The following is a 24,415-nucleotide window of genomic DNA, read 5'->3' as shown; positions in this document are numbered from 1 at the left end:
TGGCGCCTAAAGGGTTAAGAGTGTCTGGAATCTGTGGTGAGTGATGGGTAGCCCTTCGTCTGACACGAAGAGCGGGCTAGTAGACGAAGCTTGAGCTGACCGATATGAGATGTAGTGAGATAGGTATTGGAAAGGCTGAAGATCTGAGGCGGAGTTAAAAGGATATGGAGTGTCCTTTTCGGGACTGATCGGTTTTACTCTGTTTGATGGTAAATCGAATGGTGTCTTGGTCTAGCTGCTCTAGATCTGCGATGCATGGGTGGACATCGGGAATGAAGAGAGACGAAGGGCATGTAAACTCTACATCTCAGCAGCCCAAAAAAGGCCAGTAGAAACATAACGGAGATGGTGGAATCGGAATGCGGTGACATGAACCCTTTGCGAAGGGTAGCGAGGCAGGTGGCGAGAATGCTTGAGGTAATGGGAAGGCGGGAGTCTTGGGGGACTGGATGTTGCCTACGGATACCTTTAATTAACAAGCCTATCCTGGTGTCGGAGAAGGGGCATTCGGAGCCGTGGGGGCGTTTGTAGAAGAAATGAATGCCAGCTAGGTAGACTCTAATGGAAGAGACTTTGATCCCGAGTGAAGTGTGGGCGATGATATGATGATACAAATGATGATATGGTGACTGCATCGAAACTGGGAAATGGTAGTGAGTGCTTTGCGTGGAACTGTTTGAAGCACGACCAAGCAGTCCAGTAGGACTGCATGGTCCTGGGTGCGAGGGCTTGAAGGGCTAGGTCGGCCGTGATGGGCTGAAGATAGCTGAGGGGGTGGTTTATGGGAAGATGGTCTCCGAAAAGCTGGGGAGTGGAGTAGGGTACGGGTCCGCCTCTGGAGCCGAGCTTCTGAATCTCTGGAATTTAAGACGAGAGAGAGAGTCAGCAATTTCATTGTGGAAACCGGGGACGTGCGCGGCTCTTATAATAAGCTGGTAGCTGGCTGCTATCCAGATTAGACGCCTAATAAGAGGGGAAAGCGCAGGCGATTTTGAGCTCGAGTTATTAATGACGTGCACTACGGCTTCGTTGTCGCTGTGGATTAGCACACTCTTGGAGGTCCACTCATTCCCCCAGGTAGGGCCGTGATGGCTACGGGGTAGAGTTCGAACACGGCTGACGATTCGTTTCCAGTTGTTAGCTCTCTGAACTCTAGTGGCCACGGGGATGCAAACCAGCGCCCTTTGAAAAAGCCTCCGAAGCCTGTTGAGGGGGCTGCGTCGGTGTACAACTGGAGCTCTTCTGGAGATGATTGGCAGTCGTCGTAGAACATGCACAGACCATCCATTCGTCTAAAACATCCTCCAGAGTTTGATATCGGCCAGACACTGGGCATCTAGAGATACGACGTCTTCGAGAGATGGGGTTGCTGAGCGCAGTTTAGGAGATGCGAGATGAAAGGGCGGCCCTGGGGAATGAGTTGACTAGTGGACACTCGACCGCGCCGTGACTGGGGCTATTGCAGAGGGGACAAGATGGCTTAAGTCCTAGGAAAACGCGGTTATGGAGCTCCATATCGAGCGCGCCCCAGTAGGGGTTTTGGTTCTAGAGGCCGACTCTGGCAGCGCATTTTGCTGAAAACAGCCGGTGGTAGCCTACGTATGAAAATGAGCTCCCCCGTAGGATACGGCTAGGCCGGCGATGATGGCCAGGTAGTCATTTAGCTCTTTGCGTCGACTGGGGAACACGAAACAGACGACTTCTGTGTAGTTGGTAAAAGCTACGGTGAACTCGGGGAATGACAGCATTTTTGATGCTGGGCCAGAATGTTTTAAAGACAAAACCAGTTTGCCGCAAACTAAATCCCGGTTATGAGAGGGAATAGGAAGGGAGGGAAGAATGGTAGAAAGGTCTACGTCTGCACCTGACAAAATGAGGTTCCTGGTGGACGCTGTGACGGGTGGTGGTTTGAATGCTGCAGCGTGGGGAGGCGGTGGCAGGGCCTTTGCTGTGGCTAATGAATAGCTTGGAAGCCGGAATGGGACGTCGTGATCCAAAGCACTCGCTGAATGCTGATGACCCGCTGCGGCGGGCTGGTCTAGCGCGGAGCCGGGGAAGAGATGGGAAGGGAGAAAAGGGGGGAGGGAGGGAGCGGTCGCTGACGTGACCGGAAGGGGAGCAACCTGGGACAGGGTCGCGGGAAGTGGGACGGGGAAGGAAAGAGGGTTAGGGGGGAGTAGCGACGCTGTCGCTATCGGCGCCGGCTGAGACCAGGTGCTCGCTAACTCATAAGAGAGATGGGGAGCTAGCGAGGTGACTCTTCGAGCTGACGCTTCGTGAGTTGAGGCGTGCAGTACAGACGTGGCTCCCGGAATGGAAAGGGGAGGGGGAAAAGGGGGAGGGAGGGAGCAGTCGTCGGAACGACTGGAGGTGGGGCAGCCCTGGACCGAGTCCTGGCTAGGGGAGGTGGATGGGGGAGGGAAAGAAGGGGTGGGGGGAGTAGCGACGCTGTCGCTACCGGGGCCGTCTGGAGAAGTGGGGTTGGACCCGGAAATACGGCGGAGATGCGGCGGAAAGAAAGTCGGCGGGAATGGGCCTGAGCCGCTGACGTGGCAGTGGCTGTGGCTGAAGCAGCGGAATGATACGCTCTGAAGCGTGTGGTGCCGGAAGGTTCTGTCGGTGTGCCCGGTTTGCGAGGTGGCTGGTGGTGTGTGCTTCGTCCAGCTGAATGGCCGGCGGAAGGAACCGCGCCGGGATGCCAGAAAGAGCAGCCTGCTTCCTGGTCCGGGGAGGAAAACAAAGTGAGGGAGCGGGAGGGCGAAAAGACCAGGCTATCCGACTGCGTTAGAAGGCAGAGGAGATGGAACTTCCTATCCGACCTACGGAATGCGATGCCGCGGGAATGGAGAGTGCTGCGGATGCGAGCCACTGTCCAGTGGGTAGGGTCGACGCCTTGCTGGCGCTGGGTCCTGGTGCTGCCGCGAGTTGAGGCTGCTGAGCGGGAAATGCTGCCCCGCACGGGGGCAGGAGAGGAGCACCTTCTGCGACCCTGTGTCCCTGATTCCCTACGCTGGCGGCGAGGGGAACGAATAAGATTATTTTTTGCCCGGCGGAGGGCCCTGGGTGTCAGGTGTTGGCGGGACGAAGTTGTCCTCCAGATCGCTGGAAGAGGCGTGGATTTCCAGTTCCATGAGAGCTGTCTTGTCAAAGCGAACAATACGCAGACTGAATGATTTCGCGAACGTCGGAGCGTGTGACGTATGGAAAAGGAGGTCGGCTTAAATAGGCCTACCCTGCGGCGGCAGTGGGTGAGTTAATTGCTGTCAATCATCCCGAAGGCTCCACCCGAACTTTGTTTAGAAAACATCATTAAGTGTAGGCTACCGTGTATGCCTTACTTGTTTTTAGAGCCGTTTGCTAACGTTATCATTATCTATCCAGTTCAATGGTGGTTGAGTTTTCGTCAGCTATCAAACAGAAGTTTGTGTGTGCGTCTTATCTGTCTCACTCAGTGGGACACACACATCACAGCGATATGAGAGTGCTGCGCTACCTGAAGGAGAGCTTTTAAAACTTTGAGAGATATGTTTTCAAACCTTTTAACGTTGATGCCGTTTAGAACAGAAACATCTGACACCGCGTTATTTTCCTCTGCTGATTTATGTTCTGTGGTTGACAAATCTGGCAGCTTTTTTTTAGAAAAATATAGACAGAAAAATTTAAACCATGCAGTCTTAAATTACAAATCAAGCACTTGTGGTTATTTCAATAGCTAGGCTACTTTTCAGGCTTATTGTTTTCTTAAATTATTTAAATGTGTGGACAAAGGACATTTTGTGATGACCTGAACACACAGCCCATGACATTCTCTATTCCTGTATTGACAAGAAATAGAACACAAATGCATCGAGCTTATAGGGTAAACCAGTCCAATCTCCTACCCGTACCACATCAACCTCAGATTTCCCCCATGGATCATATTTCCCCAACACTTAAACTAACAAAACTAGCACTCCTAAATATCAGATCTCTTTCAAACAAATCATTCTTAATTCATGATCTAATTTGCACACACAACCTTGATTTTTTACTTTTAACTGAGACATGGTTAGATCAAGCAAACAGTGCTGCTACTCTCATCGAATCAGCTCCCCCAAACTTCAGTTTTTTGAGTGCTACCAGAGCAAATAAAAGAGGTGGGGGGATAGCCACAATTTTCAAGACGTCTTTTCAGTGCAATCAGTCGTCATTCGGTGACTTTACTTCATTTGAATATCTGTGTGCATGCATTAAGTCTTCTCCTCAGATTTTATTACTGACAATTTACAGGCCTCCAAAACATTCAGCTAAAGTTTTTCTTGAAGAGCTAGGTGAACTGCTATCAGTTGTTTGCATAGAGTATGACTGTCTTATTATATCAGGGGATCTAAACTTGCATGTGGATAATCCTGAAAACAATTATGCCAAGGAATTCATTGCACTAATCGATACTTTCTCCCTAACACAGCATGTACAGGGGCCAACACACTCTCTCGGCCATACCCTCGACCTTGTTATCACAAAGGGTCTCGATGTCTCTACAGCTGTTAAAGACCTGGCCTTATCTGATCATTTTTGCGTGTTCTTTGATGTGTCTATGTCCCCACACACTCAAAACACAGCTATGATGGTAAAAAGGAGAATCATAAATGATCAGACAAGTGAAGTCAAGTCAACTGTCAGACTCTGAAGACTTATTTGATCACTTTAATGCAAAAATGGCAAACATTATGGATGACATTGCTCCATTACAATTCAAGAAAGTTAAGGACAAACAGAAAGCACCATGGAGGAAAAATCCAGCAGTTAAACTTCTAAAAAGAGAGTGTAGGAAGACTGAAAGAAAATGGCGTAAATACAAACTTCAGATCCACTATGAAATCCATAAAGAGATGCTCCGCACATATAACTCTGAAATATGCAAAGCAAGACAGTCTTTCTTTTCTAACATTATCAATAGAAGTTCAAATAACACTCGTATTCTATTTTCAACTGTTGATAAGTTAACAAATCCCCCCTCACAATTAGCGCCTGAACTTCTCTCAACTAATAAATGCAATGAGTTTTCATCTTTTTTAAAAGGTAAAATTGACAAAATCAGACTCAACATATCTGCTCAATTACAAATTCAACAACCTGAACTTCCAGCAACAGAGGGAAACTAAACTTGATGTCAGAGTTCAGCTTGATAGACTACGAAACACTTGAAAAAACGGTACAGAATCTCAGCCCTTCCACATGTGTCTTAGACACTCTGCCTACCAATTTCTTCAAAACTGTTTTTCACCTCATAGCGGCGGATGTCCTTCAAATTGTAAATGTATCATTGCTGTCTGGCACTTTTCCTAAGTCACTGAAAACAGCTGTTGTAAAGCCACTTCTCAAGAAGAATAACCTGGATGCCTCCATGCTAAACAATTACAGGCCCATATCCAATCTACCTTTTATTGGCAAAATTATTGAAAAAGTAGTCTTTAATCAATTAACCACCTTCCTAACATCAAATGGGTATTTTGATTACTTTCAGTCTGGTTTTCGGGCAAATCACAGCACTGAAACAGCTCTCATTAAAGTTTCCAATGACATACGCCTCAACACAGATTCAGGTAAAACATCAGTCCTAGTGCTACTGGACCTTAGTGCAGCATTTGACACTGTTGATCACAATATTTTACTACACAGACTAGAACACTTACTTAGCTCTATCACCAAACAACTATGGTCCTCTTGAATCTATGTGTCAGTGTATAGAACAAATCAACACCTGGATGTCTCAAAATTTTCTTCAGCTGAACAAAGAAAAAACTGAAGTAATTATATTTGGTAAAAATGAGGAAAGACTTAGGGTTGCCACTCTCCTTGACACAAAAGGGTTGAAGGCAAAGGATACTGTTAAAAACCTTGGTGTATTAATTGACAGTGATCTAAATTTCAACAGCCACATGAAAGCGATAACTAAATCAGCTTTTTACCACCTCAAAAATATTGTCAAACTCAGAGGGCTGATGTCAAAACATGACTTAGAAAAACTCATTCATGCATTTATCTCCAGCAGGGTTGATTACTGCAATGGACTGTTCACAGGCCTTCCTAAAAAGACTATTAAACAGCTTCAGGTGATACAAAATGCAGCAGCTAGGACTCTAACAAAAACTAAAAGAACTGACCACATTACTCCAATTCTTAAGTCCTTGCACTGGCTTCCAGTAAGTCACAGAATTGACTTTAAAGCACTATTGCTTGTTTATAAATCAGTAAATGGAGCAGGACCTAAATACTTGTCAGACATGCTTCAGCAGTACACAGCTTCTCGTCCTCTCAGGTCCCAGGTGAAAAACCTGCTAGTAAAACCTACAGTTAGAACTAAACATGGTGAAGCAGCTTTTAGCTGCTATGCGGCTCAGCTGTGGAACCAACTTTCGGATGACATTAAAAAGGCCCCAACTGTAGCCAGTTTTAAATCTAGACTTAAGACCAAACTGTTCTCAGACGCTTTCTGCTAACTGTGCCGAGTTACAAATTCTGAATCTGCCTCGATAATTATTCTACTTTGTCTTTTATTACTTTTTTTTACTACTTTTGCCTTTGTTTTTGCTTACTAATTATTCTTTATTTTTAAATGATTTTACCTTGTGTTTTATGTTTTCTTTTTATTATGATCTTTACCTTTTAACTATTCTTTGACTATATTGCCCTTCTATGCTTTTATTTGTTATTATCGTTTGGTTTTGTTTATGTAAAGCACATTGAATGACCTCTGTGTATGAAATGTGCTATATAAATAAACTTGACTTGACTTGACTTGACTGAATTATGTCTTATAATATGTCAGCAAGCAATGCTCTGTTGTAAGATGTTGATGAAAGCCTTTTACCCTTGCACAGTTAACCATATGCAGTGCACCCATCCATAAGTTCAATAACATTATTTCTGTAATTATGTGTAATTTGTATGATGTAAATTGAGGGAGCAAAAGCAGTATCGGCTCCAAATATCGGCTCAAGAAAATCGGCAGCCTGTATCGATCATCGGCTAAGGCTGATGGAAAAAAAATCGGTATCGGTATAGGCACTAAAAAATCCATATTGGTCGATCCCTATACCTTACCGATTTGGATTTCTATTTTTTCAGTGTGAACTAATTACCTAAAAAATGTAACTCATTGGGTAATTTTACCAGGTAAACAATTTCCTTACATTTTTTTGGCGTACATTTTATGCATATCAAAGACACTGTATAAAATGTCAATACTTATTCAGCCTGTACAATTATTGAAGGAGCATATAGTTGTAACTTTTACATGTTTAATTCCGTAACCCTTAACAGCGACCTGTGTATATTTTCATTTCAAGTAAATCGCTAATGTGCTAATCGTGCCAATCCTGTGTTGTGCTTACAATAAACAACACAGTTAACTCTAACCATTTCAGAAAACTGGTTCTGCAGATTGAAGTGATATGAATATTCCATCTTTGGTATGTAATATATATGAAACATATGGCAAGGGATAACGCACAGGTGTGATAGTGTTTTGATTGATAAATGTACTCACATTCCTAGGCAGTTTTGCATAAGCTTTCAGTCTTGTCCACACCTCTGTCTGGAAGCTACTGTCAGGGAAGACTTCAGTAATCAAACCCTGCTCACAGGCCTGGGTGGCTGTGAGCTTCTTGTTGAATAACAGCATTTCACTAGCCTAAAATGGGAAAAACACAATGTGTGGTTGTGGTTTGAGAGCTTGCCAACTGACTAGATCTCAGACATAATGCTTTATCTTCAAACAAAAGGTACTATATGATGAGCACAGTTACCTCTGTTTCAAATATTTTTCAGAATACTATCTCACATTTATTTTCCCATATTGTTTATGAGAATGTTCTTCTCATTTTAGTAGGCAATATCCCAGCTCAGTTTATATGAATCAAGCTGAAACTTGCTATTTGGCCTATACTTTTTTCACACTGACATACTGAAACAAGACAAGTGGGATGACACCACTGCACTAAAAAAAAATCCATCGGCAGGACTACACCTAGTTAAATATGCAAAGGAATATCAAATGACACCAATGCTCACCAATCAGGGGTGGCACAAATTAAAAAAACATTTGGAACATTGAACTGAATCAATTAATTGACATTCAAAAATCATATTGCAAATCACAATACATGTCAGAAAAATTGCAATTAGATATTTTCCCTAAATTGTGTAGCCCTAACAATAACAATAAAATGAACTCCACTCTGTTTATCCATACACTATACTATTTCTACATAGAGTTCGCCTTTGGGATGATAATGGCGATAAATCCACAATGCACAACATTAGTGAGCTGAAATGAAGACCAGAAAACCAACTAGTTGTTACCAGACAGGTAGCATGGTTTCCATAGAGCGATAAAGCACTAGAGAACTAATTCCTACTGCCTTTTACCTAATGTTAACTTAAACCTGTCCTCTCCTCTAGCCATGTTGTGGTTGCAGTGTGGTACCATACCTAAGACAAGTGCATGATGGGGGCAGTTAGGCTGCTCTAACCCAAGCCTGAACCCTGCAAGAAGTGCATGTTTACTTTGATCAAGCAAGTCATCCGAGTTTTGCAAATATAGACAAGCACATGCCAAAGTTCAACCCTGTGAAATCATGATGTTATATAAGCTGGCTAATGGATATGTGTTAGTCTGGGGTACAGCTGCCACTGGCGACTGACAGCTAAAGAAGTTTTGTCACCATCTGGAGCACCATTATGTTGCTATAAATAATGGTTAGCATGACTGATATGTGCATACCTTTGCAGCACCCATCATCTTTGGGAAGGTATAGGACGAACACCCCTCAGGACTTTGTCCAAGCTGGCTAAATGGTGTATGAAAGGTTGCCTGTAAGGGTTAAGATGCATGTAATTGTTATCATAAATGATTATGCTTTCATGATAAAAAATAACAGACACTGAGAGTAGCCAGCTTTCAAACAAGGTCATCGCATGTAAGGTTAACCAAAGGTACCTGTGATATACTTTTACTTCAATAGTTGAATGAAAGTATAGCAGAATTCCCAAATGTACCACTTGTGGGAGCATTCCTTTTCAAAAGCAAGTTCAGGGGTATACATCAAACCTTCAGTTGCTGGGGGCCAAATATTTAACTGCGTTTAGCTCTATTCAAAACACCATGTAATGCTTTAGATGACTTTCAAAAGTTGTAAATCCCAAACATCTTGGTTAATATTGTTAATATTTTGGTAACCTTGAAATCTTGGTACTAAGGCGATAACTCTGATATCAGTGATATTAGAAGTGCCCATTGGTGTGTGGCTGAAGGCTTACCACTCATGAACAGGATCTCCAAAAACATTAAGGGCCCTATTTTGGAAACGGAGGGTCAGAGGCGCAAAGTTTATAGACATTAACCCTCAGAATTCCAGCGGCATGGATCCACTGGTGACTATCGAAAGGGGAAGGTTCAGGGATTACGCTAAGTTAATTGGTTTTTGGATCCATTAAGTAGAACCAACGTTATCGTAATTTTAAAATAATATTTTACCGTGACCAGAATATGTCAAAGACGTTGCAAAAATATAATAACAAGGGGAAAACTCACAAAACAACATTTTTGCTGCTGTGTCTAAAGGGTTCATAATCCATCCATGCCTATGCCTGTCAAAAGTTTGGAATACCCTAATTGACTGACTTAACTGAAGTGTTTAATTTGGTTCCTTGGTTAAAATAATAGGCTATGTTTGCATCTGCTAATAAACTTAAACATAAACACAAACAAATGTGATTTCCTGTGAAATTCCTGACTGCGCCTTTAGCGTTAGCCTACTATTATTTGTTGACATCAAACCTGGAGATGAACGGACGGCAGCTGTTGCTGAAATTCACTTGCGTGTTTTTTTATTTTTAATTAGGCGACCTTTTTTACATCGGCGCTTAAATTCTAGGAGCGGCGCCAGTGCTGAATACATAGTAGGGGAAACACTGGGCCATGTTGACACTTGGCATCTTTCTTTGACAAGAAAAGTTGGCCAGGGTGTCTGTTATTTGATTAGAAAAATCACTGGCAGCAAAAAGCATTTGAGAGTCTTTTGCTCAACAAAGTGTATACACATACACACACTGACCAAGAAATTTGTGACATGTCTAGCTTAACTCCACGAACGAATGGTGATAGTTTAACTCTCATGTCTCATATAGCTCATTGTACTCAAAGTTGATCGTAATAAGTTTCTCCACCGCTACCATCTCAATTTCTACAAGTTGTTATGGGACATAAACATCTCATTACTATTACTGTAATTGATCAGCTTTCAAAAAAGCACTTGACGTGGGACACTTTTTTCTTAAAAAAAAAAAAAAAAAAAAGAACAACACTGTTTAACAAAGCTCTGAGGATTTTTTGCATTAGGCTAAAGTGAGATTTTCCCCTTCTGTTCCTTCTCCATCTCTGTCTCAAATGCACAAGCAAACCAGAGTTGATTGGATACAAAAATACCCCACTGGAATTATCCCGGTCTTCTTCTTAAAGCTGCAGTAGGCAAGGTTTTTTTTTTTATCATATTCACTAAAACCGACACTATGCTCCGACAGAACAACATAAATCAGCCGGTTTTAGAAAAAAAAAAAAAAACAGCACTTCTACCAATCAGAGCAGGGCTGTGTGAGATCTGACTGTCAATCACAGTCTGGTGCACACTGACGAGCACAAACTCGATGAGAGGGTGCTCGGTGGTAGTGAGGGAGGGGCATGAGAGTTGTAAACATTCAAAATTTTGGCTAAGTCCCATCAATCTGTCAGACTTGCCAACTGCAGCTTTAATTTGCGAATGCATTTTATGAGTGTTTTCTCTAAAGTTCTCTAGGTTATACCAGTAAAACTTATCTGATAGTCAGCAAGCAGAGTAATATCAACATGCTACTTTGCGCAAGTTTACAGAGAGCCGAGGTAAGAAATGTTAAGGCATGTGTTTGAGTGTGGGCATACGAGAGAGAGAGAGAGAGAGGATGAAGGGTGTTTTGGCTACCAGACGTTTCCCATTGTAATAGGCAGTGAGTAACATTGTGTAACATAGCCTAGGCTGTTTTAGACAAGGCTACATTGACTGCACTTACCCAGTACCCTCCAGAATTATTGCCACCTTGGGTAAAGTTGACAAAAAACAGGTATAAAACATAATCTTTTGATGATTAATTGTGGGTGATGATTCAGTGGGTAGTCTCCTGGCAATAAGCATTTGTTTATGAGTAAGAGTGCTGCAAGTGTTGTGCTGTGAGCAAGAGTGCTGACCCATGATGTTAAGAGACTAGTGACTAGTTCAAAAAGTAGGTCAAAATAATGGATAAACCACAGATATTAACATGCATATCTTTAAACATAGAAAAGCTGTTTTCAGCAGTAGGCTCTCCTTTGGGGTCTAAGCAATTTTACTTATTGTGTGAATCAAGAAACATCTCACCCTTTCAGTGGCATACACCACATCGAAAAGGCCGAGCACAGTGACTGATACTCCCACAGCAGGACCATTTACAACACCTATTAGAGGCTTAGGGAAGTCAATGTAGGCTTTCACATATTGTCTGTTAATGACAAAGAATACATAAACTGTCAGTGCATCACATTAAAATCATAACTGTAATGTCAATACTTTCTTTCAGTTTTAACAATCCAACAGCATTTAATCTGTTCATACTATATGTCTCTCACCTCAGCAGTTCTCCTGCATCCTTGGCCATCTGTTCCATCCCTCCCTCAGGAATTTTGGTGAAATTGGTGAGATCATTTCCACTGCAGTAGTAATCTCCACTACCTAAGTCATTGACAGAGATACACACACACACACACACACACTCCTATTCAAAATGTTTGAATTACCCCAAATAAAGCACATATATTTATCTACAGAAATTCATTCTGGATTCATCTACAATTTCATTAAATTACATCTACTTCTCTAAATACGTGCCATTATTGTGCTCTGGATCGCAGTGCTGAGGTAGGATGAGAATGGTGTGCTATCCACAGAGAATGGCAAAAGAATGGGCAAACACAACTTTGAAATTTTTTTTCAAAAACTATCATGAAATAGAGTTATACCCTTCATTTTAATTTGTTCAAATTACACACCTTACCAGCACCTAAGTACTCCCAGACAATCACAATTTCCCCACAACATTTTTGAGAGACATTTTTGTTTGAGAGATGGTGTCAACTCATCCATCATCTTTTACAGTCACGTTACAAAGTTAGCACACCCATGCTAAAGTTGACTAAAAAGAGGAATAAAAAAAATCATCTTTTGGAAATTGATCTTAATGCCTTAATAAAAAAATGAGTAAAAATCCAACCTTCAAGGACACTTTTCTTTGTGAGTGAATAATGTATCGTAAATAAATCATAAATAAATAAATAAATGTTCTACCTTAAAATTCAGGGAGCATAAGTAAACACACCCCTATGTTAAATTCCCATAGAGGCAGACACATGTGTTATATTAACAGGTTCATTTATTATTGTGCTTCTCAATTATAAGGGGGACCAATAGCGCTACTTTAAATTAATGAATTAATAAATAACAAAGTATATGTTTAAAAATCTTAAGGGTTTTATTATCTTTATGGCAGCACTGTATGCCAAGGTAGCATTGGTACATCTTAGCTCAAGACAACAATTTTAATTCAATTTCATATTTAATACCACTTATAAAGTGCCAAAACATTGCACATGTCTCATGGCGCTTTACAGAGTGTTAAACAATCAGAGAAGGCCAATGAGTAACAGGGAAAAACTCCATAGAATTGGAGATACATGTAGGGAGAAACCTCGAGCAGATCCACGACTCAAGGGCCTGTCTAGGGTCAGTACAGAACAGTAAGGTCGGTTTACATGATAAATGAATGTCTTGTCGTATTATACGATGCAGTTCAAGTAAGTGAAAGTCAAAATATCATAAAGTTGAGGTCGAAGTTGATATTTTCAGCCACACATTTGTATGTCTTTACCTGTGAAGACAGTGATGACCGAATCATCTTTAGCAGCTTGGTCCAGTGCTTTGATAATTTCATTATACATCTGTGAAAAATGGCATAGACAAGTGAAGAAGCATTAGAGGTAGACATCCTGTAACTTGTTTTCCTTACTAGTAAATTCTATTACATGAGCACAGAAAAGAATTTGCTTTAACTTTAACAGAACACATTGCTCACATGTGTATATTGTTGTCTATTTACAGGTGGCAAATATTCTACAATTACCTATCAATGCTCTACGCACAAAAAGCTGTCCTAGAGTCAGAAATCTTTTCTGCAGGTACACCTTTATACCACCTTGGGGATCAAATGTGTCTCATGTATTTTGTGTGTGTGTGTCAGGAATTGTAACTATAAAACTGATTTGAGACTTTTCAAAACAATGACAAAAAATATTCAATTTCAATTCAATTTATTGTGCTTATAGAGCGCCAAAACATTACACATGTATCATGGCGCTTTACAGAATGTAGGCAATCAGAGAAAAAAGAAAGAAAGGAAGAAAAGAAAAGAAAAGAAAAGAAAGAGAGAGGCCCATGGGTAACAGGGGCGAGGAAAAACTCCCTAGAATTGGAGATACATATAGGAAGAAACCTCGAGCAGATCCACGACTCAAGGGCCTGACCCATCTGCCTATAGGTCAATACAGGACAGTAAGGTCTGTATACATGACAAATGCATATGATAGTCAGGTGTAGAGAATAAGATATGGTGTTAAAAAGCACTTGAGCTGAAAGTTACAAGAGGTGGGGTGATTACGTATCTGGTTTGATAATTCATTAATCCTGATTTAGTGACAGAAAGTTCAAATAGTCCAGCGTTGGATTTGTCCAGGGAAGGGGCATGTGGTGGGTCGGCAGACGGGCCAGGAATCCGGGCAGAATTGTCGTAGGCAGGTGATGGGTCACTAGGCTGTATGGGCCAGGAATCCAGATAGGGTGACAGTATAGGGCAGTCGAGAATGGGACTTCAGGTGAGATATTCAGTATTGTCCACATGTCCTGTACTTACAAATATATTCCACCAGTAAAAACGCTCCATGTTTACTATGTCTTTCAATTACAAATCTATTGTGCCGTTATGCACTCTGCTGCATGTACAATTCATGGAGTCATTTTAAACTTTTGAGACGATTCAGGCGCTTTCTGGTTGAATAGCCAATGGTGTAGATTAGAATATATTTGTAATTGTAAAATATTTGTAATTCTCCTGAGGAGTGCAGAGAAGGACTGTGAGTCAGAATCTTTAATGGTGCACTAGCAGAGGAGTGTGGTGCCTGAGGGTTACCCTACCTCTTGCCCTGTTATGAAGTGCAAAGAGGAGGAGTCCTCTGTTGATCTCTCTGATAGTATATGGGATGCTGAGCATTTGAGTGACCGATTGAGAGTTTTGGGTCCTGAAGATAAACCTGTGGGTGGCTCTGAGTTGCCATTTGAAAAATTAATTGATCCATGTTGATCTTTTGTACAGTGTTTGGCTTTTTGAATCCGAACAAGTAAGTGGAGAGCTCCTTTTGGTTGACCATGAGTCTGCACTTGGGCTGAATTCAGCTTGTACTGCTGGTGGCGATGGTCAGGGAACTGGCTATGGTAATTAAGTAACAGGTGTCTCTCTACAGAAGTGAAGGGGGATTGTGAGACAGGGGCTGGATTATTTAAGTATAAGTATAGTATATATACTTTTTTGATCCCGTGAGGGAAATTTGGTCTCTGCATTTTAACCCAATCGGTGAATTAGTGAAACACAAACAGCACACAGTGAAGCACACACTAATCCCGGCACAGTGAGCTGCCTGCTTCAACGGTGGCGAATCGGGGAGCAGTGAGGGGTTAGGTGCCTTGCTCAAGGGCACTTCAGCGGCCCACTGGTCGGGGCTCGAACCGGCAACCCTCTGGTTACAAGTCTAGAGTGTTAACCAGTGGGCCACGGCTGCCCGTTATTTGTGGAACATGTGTTTTTTTAGGATTTTGTTGATGCTCCTGACCCTGAAAGAGGGGTGGCTCAGCCTCAGTGGGTCACAGTGAATCATCAGCCAGGGAAGATTCTGGAGTTTGCGCAACAGTTAACTGAAAACTTGGTGAAAGGCTCTCCAGAATTGTTTCACTCCACTGGTAATTTGATTGTTGTCTCCAGACAAGGAGGTAGCAATGCCACTTTGAAAAGGTCTGCATTCTTGCAGTTGCTGAGTTGGTTGGGCCTGGTAGACAAGAAGAGGTTGGAGTCTCTTAGTTGAGACACCAAATTATGAAGTCGGCCCAAAACTGAGTTTTCACAGCCATGTAGACCATTGGCTGGTGGGATCAGGTTGCAAAGTCCTATGAAGGTCATCACCAGTGTTTTAGGTGGAGTTTGGTGTTGAATCTTTCTCACCTGGACATGCGCTGAAGTGTCAGCAGAGAGGTTTTGGTTTATTTTTGTGATTGATTGACTCTGGACTGTCTGAGATTATGGCTTTGTTAGTTTCCTCAGTGTTTCACAGTAAACTGAATTGTTTAGCTATCCAATGGATGGGGTGTTGCTAGGGTGTAGCCGTTGCTAGGGTGTAGCCGTAATGTTGCCTGCCTATAGACCGGTTTCAGGTCCCTAACAACCGTACGAGTCAAGAACGAACTCGGAGGACAAGCACTAGTTTGTTTACACTGACAGCGCATAGAAAGCAAGCTGGCTGAACTTGATATAAGATGAAGAATAAAAACAAATTGCCGAAATATTTCGGTGTAGCCGAGTCTGGATTGTTTTCATCTAGAGGTGTAGCGGATTTACCTATGAAAAAGCAACAGATTGTACGGAAGGTAGGCTAAACATTTGGCCAGTCAGTGTAACGTTAAAGTTAGGTTAGGCTTAGGCTAATGTAAATGTTAGGGCTTCGACTGCACAAACAATTAGTTTATAATTACATTAAAGTGAGAACATTACCTACTCAAAGGCTACATAATGACAGGGGTGGACAATCATTTCCCCCTAGGGTCAGAGGATAAACTTTGATAAAGTAGACTATGCTGCTGGCCACACATTGAACGATTGGCTGAAATACAATGCACAAAATGCATTGTGCTGGATGTTAATTGACAGGAAAGTAGCCTATGACGGATTAGCTAAGCTAGGCTACCTTATAGTAGGCCTATGGAATAACATTACTTGCAAGCCCATGTCTTCTTTCTTACAACAAACGACTCAAATGGAGTGTCAACTTTTTACATTTTTAGCTTTGAACGGACACATCACAAAAAAATTTGATGTCTCCTGTACCACACAGGGGAAATTCAGTCTTCTTTTCTCTGCCAAAAGTTAACCATTTTCAAGCACCTTGCGTCTTTCTTTCAATATCTTGCTATACGGCTCTGGGTTTGCTTGTCCTCCGAGTTCGTCCTAAACGACGGTTGTTAGGGACCTGAAATTAGTCTACTAAGCATTAATATGGTCCAAGCTTAGAGGTCTCAACTTTAGTCTAAGTCTTCAAGTCTTTGTTTTTCAACTGATTTCATTTTAATATGCCTTATAGCCAATGTGGTGTGCAGAGGCGTCTCATTCGGAGTATTGAAAAATCTAATTTAGCATTAGACAAGGCGATTGCGGCAGTCAGCAATGTTGTCACTACCACAATTTTTCAACTAGAAAGCCTGTCAAACAACATGCTTAACATTGATGATAATGGACAGGGCACGAGGAAAAGTTTGGCTGCCTACACTGTAAAAAAATATTTTCCCTTTTAGTTATGTTAACTTGTAATATTTAGCCAAGTAGACTTCAATTTAACTCTGTTGTTCAGATAACTTATATATTTGGGTTTTAGTGGTGAAAACCAATGACAATTGGTACAACTTATTTTTTCTTGTCATATCCACTAGTTATCATAGTTCACCTCCATTTCACGCTGCGTCACGTAAATGGCGCATGCGCTGACACCTAACCGCTCCTCGAAGTAATTTTTCGTGAGGGTGACCTTTCTTTCACTGTGAGGATGACCGACAGCCATTTTCTCCTGACTTGGAAAGATATTCCCAACTGACAAAGACGTTTTGGTGAGTGAACCTCTCTTTAGCAGCTCATTGTTGATTCAATATGGTTTGGGTTGTATTTTTAGAAATATAATATGGAAATAGTCGTAAAACACGGTTTGACTGACAACTCATTCACACGATACCTTACAGCAAAATGGAAGCTAGCCCTTGCTAATAGAAAAACGTAGCATTAGCTAACTATCTTAAAATTGCTTCTCCATGTAACTTAGCATGACTAGTAATCTCCACGTGACGTTTGTACTACGAAGGCATGGAAAAGGTGTAGTTTAATAAGTATCGAACTTTATTGCATGTACCATGCCGCCATTTCCAACTCAAGCGTGCTATAGCAGGTGCACCGGGCAGTTAGCATTAGCTAACTGGCTTTCAAGACCTAACGTTAACTATCTTAAAATTGTTTTCGTAGAAAAATGCTAAGCACGCAACCACCTACTCGATGTTATAAACTAATATTTTGTAAGCATACTGTGTAAGTTAGCCTAGCTAATTATTCATGTTAACATTAGTTAGTAAGAAAGACCCGAGATGTTAATGCATTTCTTCGTGTAAAAATTCATTTTGCATGTATAGTAATCTCCGGCGTTACGATTTTACTATGGAGGTATGTTGCAAAAGTGAATATCCCCCGCCCCCCATGTTCCAGTGCCCTGCAGAATATGTTCCCTATTCTAAAGTTGGGTCTTTGTTCACATTTAATTCAGAATTAATTTGGCACTTATTAACCCCCATGTGTTCCCTAAACTAAAGTTGCCTCCTATTCACACTTTTTAAGTGTATTACAGCGCACAAAAGAAGCAGACAGCCAAGTTAGCACAAATACAAAAATCGATTTTAGACCCAACTTTAGAATAGGGAACATATTCTGCATTACAAAGACTTACTTATGGGTCATTCCACGTCAATTCAACCAGGGCCCACGCACTTAGGTCTCAAAAAATTCTGAAAAAAATACCAGGTGTACCTATGTTACCCAGGTGACACACTGTAAAATGACTCTAATGTAAGATCAATACTTTTCAAGATACAGCCAGTTTTACAGGGGGAGGGGGGTGTCGATTTTGTTCGGCCTCTTTTTTTTGTCAAAGTTCACAAGCCCACAGCGCAAGAACTAAACCATGTAGTAGGCTCAAATTGTGCATGCTGGTACATAAATAGGAATAGTATGTAGCAAAATCGTCACGTTTGATCTGGGTAATCTTGCATGGTCATAGCTGTCCCTCAAATTGATCAAAATTTTATTGGAGTTTTTGGCTGGGCTCTGTTTAGCCCTTCAGAAGACATATTTGTACTCAACATAGGCTTTTGATTTATTTTCCTTACTGAGATAAGTAGAAACACTCTCACAAAAAACAATGAACAGAAAATAAATTCCCTCAGGGTCTGAACAGCAGACCTTACAAGTCTGAAAAATCATTTTGATTTCTCATTTTCAGAGCACCCAAACACCTTGTGGGAATATGCAAAGATTTTTTTATATTTTTTTTCTTTATTCTCCATGATCCTTTCTTTTTAAAAACACCAATTTGACTTGTCTTATGCAAATCTTTCTTTTTCACTTTCCACCCTGAACATAGGCAAAATGCACCATTGAGATCAATATGTTTTGTATAGAGCTACCACAGGTTACTCTATACAACCACAAGTGGCACTGTGGTAACTATAAAACATATTGATGTCAATGGGGCATTTTGCCCATGTTCAGGGTGGAAAATAAAAAAGAAAGATTTGCATAAGACAAGTCAAATTGGTGTTTTTAAAAAGCAGTGATCATGGAGAATAGAGAAAAACATATTAAAAAAATCTTTGTATATTCCCACAAGGTGTTTGGGTGCTCTGAAAATGATAACCAAAATGATTTTTCAGACTTGTGAGGTCTGCTGTTCAGACCCTGAAGGGATTTATTTTCTGTTCATTGCTTTTTGTGAGAGTGTTTCTACTTATCTCAGTAAGGAAAATAAATCAAGAGCCTATGAGTATAAATATTAGGGGTGTGAATCTCTCATGTAAAAGACGATACGATTCGCATCTAGATACATGGGCATGATTCGATACAAGAAAAGATACATGTTTATAAAAAACGATTCAGTACGATTCGATGTGATGCAATTCGATGCAGTTCAAGAATGGAAACCATTCTGAAAGATTTTTTATAATTTGCTCAAGGTGCACATTCATTTTATATTATCAATTATCATGGTCATGGTTGTCAATTAGGCAACAAAATGTGTGAATATGATTATCTAAACTGAGGTTTGTTTCATATACTGTATTGAAATGAAAAAAAGAATAGTCTACATTTCAGTCAAGCACAGCAGCCACATACAACATAAAAATACATTTTTATAGACTTTACAGTCTATAAAAATGTATTTTTATAGACTTTACAGATTTTATAGAGTTATATCTGATTGTTTTCAAGGAGCTGTAGCCTTGTTGAGGTAAGACAATACCGAAATAAAATAAAAGACACTCTTGGCCTTTTCTCATATTTGTGGTACTACCACCTTACAAGCCCCATACTAAGCCATGCATATTTAGGTCATAATTCATATGCAACAACTTTTTAAATAACTATGAATAAGGGGTAATTAGGAGCTTACAAAGGGGAAATTCTTAATTAAGGGTCTAGTAAGGGTAGAATAAGGTCTTGCAGAATAAGGTATTAATTAGTGACTTATAATGACTAACAAATGGCTAGTATGCTACTAATATACATGTTAGTAAGCAGCTAGTTAATGGTGTGTCTATGTGTGTCTTAATATAAAGTGTTACCATAATTAAATATTCAATATTGGCCACTTTCTTATATTTTCTGAAATCCAGATAGAACACAAACCAGTCTTTGATTTGATCTCAGTAGCATACAGACATCACACAGCACATGCACTTACAGCAGAAAAAGCAATATAAGTATATAAATATAAAAAAACTCCACTGCACAATAGACACAGTAGAAAAAAAAAAATACTAAAATACTAAATATACTTTAAAAAAAACTAAATCAAATATCCAAATAGTTTACAAAGACTCAAGACGTGCCTGAGGTGTGTAGATTCATAATTTAAAACTCACTGTTGAGAAATAAAGTTTGAATGGCAGCTGCTTCTCATAATATCAATCATCATCAACCGTTTTTTATTCAGGGAGAAATTGACTGAGTTACAAAACATACAACAAACAATAATCAAAATAACAGAACAAGAACAATAAAAGATACAAAAGGCAAATAAAAAATATAATAATAAATAGAAAGAAAAGAAATATTCCACCTTGTGACATTGTAATGGGAATTAAGCATTTTAAGCTATTACTATAATGTTAATTTGTAACGTTCTGTGTAACCTACAGGTATTTAGAACTAGGCCTACTGTCGGCATCTAACAATATGCATGCTGTTTCACCTTGTAGTGGCACTCGACCTTAATACAGCCCTCAGCAGTGCTTAGTTGGAAAAGTGCTTAAGTCAGTGGCAGAATGAGCGCAAGAGTTGCTAACATAAGAAACACCTGATTTTGGAGTAGCTCCTCCCAAACACATAACTGTCTTCATGGCACATAAAAAGACAGTCAAGTCAAGTCAAGGGCAGAATGTGCGCAGGCAGAAAAGTGCTTAGTTGCACGCTTTTGTTTTACTTACGCACCCGGGGGCATCTTAGAGCGGAGCAAATAATGACAGTTATTAGCCTATTATCTTATTTGGTGAAAATGGGCAATCAGCCCTGATTTATATTATTTGGTATAGGCCTAGGCCTACAGTTTGTAGCCTTAGAATTGCTAGCTGAGTTTGCCAAATATTGGCTAGGCCAACAAAAATGGAATTGGCTTTGTTACATCGTAACTTAAAGAACAATTTAATCTTAATGAAACATAAATGAGTGGATCACTTTACACTGAGGTAGTTTAAAGTAAGTTGCCAAACGCACTTTTGGTGCTACAGGAAAATCCCCGACACTCGTGAAACAATGCAAAAACTTCAAATCAACAAGCCTAAAGGGAAACACCAGGGGGGTATTCCATCAACCTCGCTAATAAAGGCGGCGCTTAACAGAAATAGCCTGGCTTGAACTAGCGTAGACTTTCACTTGGGGCTGAAGCCGTTCCATTAACTCAAGTTAGCGGCATCTTGGCCTTGTTTATTTAAGCAAGGTTTAGTTCAGCTTCATCTCTGCTCGTGCACGAGGTAGAAAAGTAGACCAAAACAGTAGATTGACGAAAAGACGATATATGTCGTAAAATTAAGACAATACTAGACGATTCCTGTTCGATAGGCAAGCGCCATCTACAGGATTTTCATCGAAAGTCATCAAATTTAACATTGAGAGAAAAAAAATAGATTGCCTACAGAAATTGGAGAATAATGAAAGCATACATTTAAAACAACAATGCTAATGGTTTGAAATCAATTGCGAGTTTGACTTTGGCTTCACTCTTGAACACATAGACTATAGTCTATGCTTGAACAAAACGAGTGAATGAATAAATGGTATAAACTCAAATACAACTTTGGCATATATTCAAAACTATCTATTAGCCTACGTTCTTATATTAAAAGAGTTCACTCTAAATTATTGTCTAGGTTTAGGTGGTCATAAAATAAATGAGTATCAACATAATAGCCTATTGTCTCCCATAAGTCCCAAAGTGTTTGAAATAAAGTTGTTTGAAATGCAATGGCTTTCAATTTAATTTATGCCTAGTATTTAATCTGTGTAGCACACAGTTGATTTTATAATTATGAACAATCGTTGACACATGAAGCAGTTTTAATTATTAGCTGCCTAGGCTACAGAATAATTATCCTTTGGCTTGCACTGGAAAAGCGGTCACTGAACAGCCTACCAAATGTGCATGACCCTTTATCAGCAGTAGACATATGTCTTTCATCCAAGATTATAACTAAAAATGCCATTATCAAGGTTATAAACAATGTAGCCTTAATACTTCGTATGGGAAGCGAACCTGCGAACACGCAAAAATGGAATTCCTTTCCTATGCCGTTTCGCTGCACGTTACACCACCACCGAACGTAAGTGACGCAGAGTAGCACAATTTCTAGAACCACACGCATGTGAAGTTAAAACATTTTTAATCGTATAATCTTCATACATTCTTTGGAGCTAGTGAATGTGTAAATCCATGCTTGGTGCACTGTCGGAAAAAAACATTTCTATAGGCCTACTTCTATTTTTAAAGTTGGCTACAGGTGACGAGAGCACAGGTTGAAGAAACCATCTTTTTGGACTCGTTTTCCGACAGATTGGGTTTTTTTGCAACACAGCTTAATTTAGCTTGAAAGTTAACCTGCTACGGAGCAGGTTAGTTCTGTGGCATAAATTCCCATGGTTACCAAGCTGGGATTCACGTTAACCTCATTAATGGAACGGAATTCTCACTAAAATTAGCGAGACTTGTCGAAATAAGCCAGGTTTGGCCTTTAGCGAGGTTGATGGAATACCCCCCAGGTCTAGCAACAATTTTGTTGTTTTGGTCCTAAACTCAAATTTACCATCGTTATCATCCAAAAATAGACAAATAGACCCTGGGTTGTTCTTAGACCGGATTTTCTTTTTCAATACGTGATTTTTGTGACAGCATTGCAAAAACATTCCACCAAAATCCTAATGAAAATGTCTCACCTCAACTGTGATGGCATTCTTCTTTTGTGGTCTGTTCAGGGTAATGGTAGTGATTTTGTCCTGTGTAGATACCAGTAGTGTCTGGTAGGAGGATATTCCATGTACGGGCTGGGCGACTCTTTCAGGTTGTTCTGCTGTCTCCAAAGAAGAAATAAGATCCACATACTGCTGCTTGGCTTCCTCCTAAGAGACAAAGAGTGGCGTTTTCTTTTCTAGGACTTCAAATAAGGTTTGAATAAAACTTAAAGGAGAATTCTGACGATTTTCACATAGATGTCTGTCTCAATGTCACAGAGTACTGTCAGTATGAAAAAAAAGGCAAGCAATCGGTTCTACTTAGCTCGAGTTGCTACAGCCAACAACTAAAGCTTCCAGGCAGCTATAGCACTACACTCTAGGGGCATGTTCATGAGCCCTATCCCTATGTTCATGCCCCACAGAGATCTATGTTTAAAAAAAAAAATAAATAAATAAAAAAAATTAACTCCTTTAAGCCAAAACTTGACTTAATAAAGAGAGTTTATAAGTGTCGATATTTCTGAAGATGACATAGGTACTAACCTGTGACACAGATCCCAAAGACTTCCAGGCATCCCATTTGGCTTTATTGATGAAATCCAACATGCCAGGTTTAGGTGTATTACAGGTACCTTGAGTAGCCTAATCAAATAAAATAACTTATCAAATCAATAACTTATAACACTGAGTTATACAAATTAAGGATAACTTACCTGGCACACATGACTTATCTGGCCCACATGACTATCATGACTTTTTTGGGTCCATCTACTCTACCACTACCACTCATTCAAGGCTAAAGAAAATCATCTTCTCATTCTTATGAAATAAACTGTAACATGTAAGTAAAGCAACATGATTTTAGGTCAATAAGATGCTTTTAAAGAAGCCCTTTGCAACAATTTTAGCAAAAATGACCTTAATTATGCAGGTTGAGAGTCGTTCTGATGGTTCTACAGCACTTTTTGGGTCGTTTGGTGGGTGCTTCGTCTCCCCCTAGTGCTTCTCTGCGGAAAAAACGAATATCCAACTTTCTGGTCGCGGTCCGAACACATCCGGATGCAACTCAGCGGAAGTATCCAATCGCGCCTCAAAAATGTAGTCAGATTGTAGTTTCTAAGAAGACTGCAAAACGGACTCTGACTTGGCTTTGTTGCACGCTGTTGGCATCCCTGATAAGAACTTGCATTGGTGGGTGTAGGCAAATCTCACCTGTTTGAAGAGTGCATATATTTTCAGTTTAACTTCATTGCCAGGATCATTTTTCAGACTGGACAGCTTCTTCTTAGCATTATTGAAGTCTTCCATTGAAACACCCATGGCTGATCCGGTTACATGCAGTTGAACACTGTGGCAGCCAAACACTTTTGCAGCGCTGATGCAATAAATGAAAGAGTAAATTTATCAAATAAAATACATCAAATAGAGTGAAATGCACACAATTACAGTTAAATTCACAACTATATGATACACCAATGCAAAATATTTTAATATATCTGGCGTTACGATACGTCAAGATACATGGGTCACGATTCAATCTATTGCAATACTGTGCGATATATTGGGATTTTTTTAAGTATAATTTTAGAAAAACAAATATTTAAAAAAAGACATATAAATAGATAACACATTATGTGCAATCTGAAAAAAAGAAGAGATCTGTCTGTCAATAATAATAAAAAATGCTTGCACTATTCCTACTGTGTAAAGAGGCTCCATTGTTTGCGCCATATACAGA

At 40.3% G+C, this 24,415-nt stretch overlaps 1 protein-coding gene across 1 annotated transcript in view; it reads right to left on the bottom strand.

Annotated features, from left to right (window-relative positions):
- The window catches only part of LOC121688440 (enoyl-CoA delta isomerase 2-like), a 51,997-nt gene that overhangs the window by 6,984 nt on the left and 20,598 nt on the right, over positions 1-24,415 (bottom strand). The window contains exons 3-10 of the mRNA XM_042068064.1: positions 23,890-24,052; positions 23,221-23,319; positions 22,660-22,842; positions 12,976-13,045; positions 11,681-11,783; positions 11,433-11,553; positions 8,768-8,857; positions 7,532-7,675 (exon numbers count right to left, since the gene is read on the bottom strand). Of these exons, the coding sequence (XP_041923998.1) occupies positions 7,532-7,675; positions 8,768-8,857; positions 11,433-11,553; positions 11,681-11,783; positions 12,976-13,045; positions 22,660-22,842; positions 23,221-23,319; positions 23,890-24,052 (973 nt within the window). The remainder of the gene's footprint in view (positions 1-7,531; positions 7,676-8,767; positions 8,858-11,432; positions 11,554-11,680; positions 11,784-12,975; positions 13,046-22,659; positions 22,843-23,220; positions 23,320-23,889; positions 24,053-24,415) is intronic.

The sequence above is a fragment of the Alosa sapidissima genome, chromosome 17, assembly GCF_018492685.1.
Source record: "Alosa sapidissima isolate fAloSap1 chromosome 17, fAloSap1.pri, whole genome shotgun sequence".
Taxonomy (NCBI): domain Eukaryota; kingdom Metazoa; phylum Chordata; class Actinopteri; order Clupeiformes; family Clupeidae; genus Alosa; species Alosa sapidissima.
The sequence above is the reverse complement of the archived record's forward strand: the minus strand, read 5'-3'. Positions and strand labels throughout refer to the sequence as shown.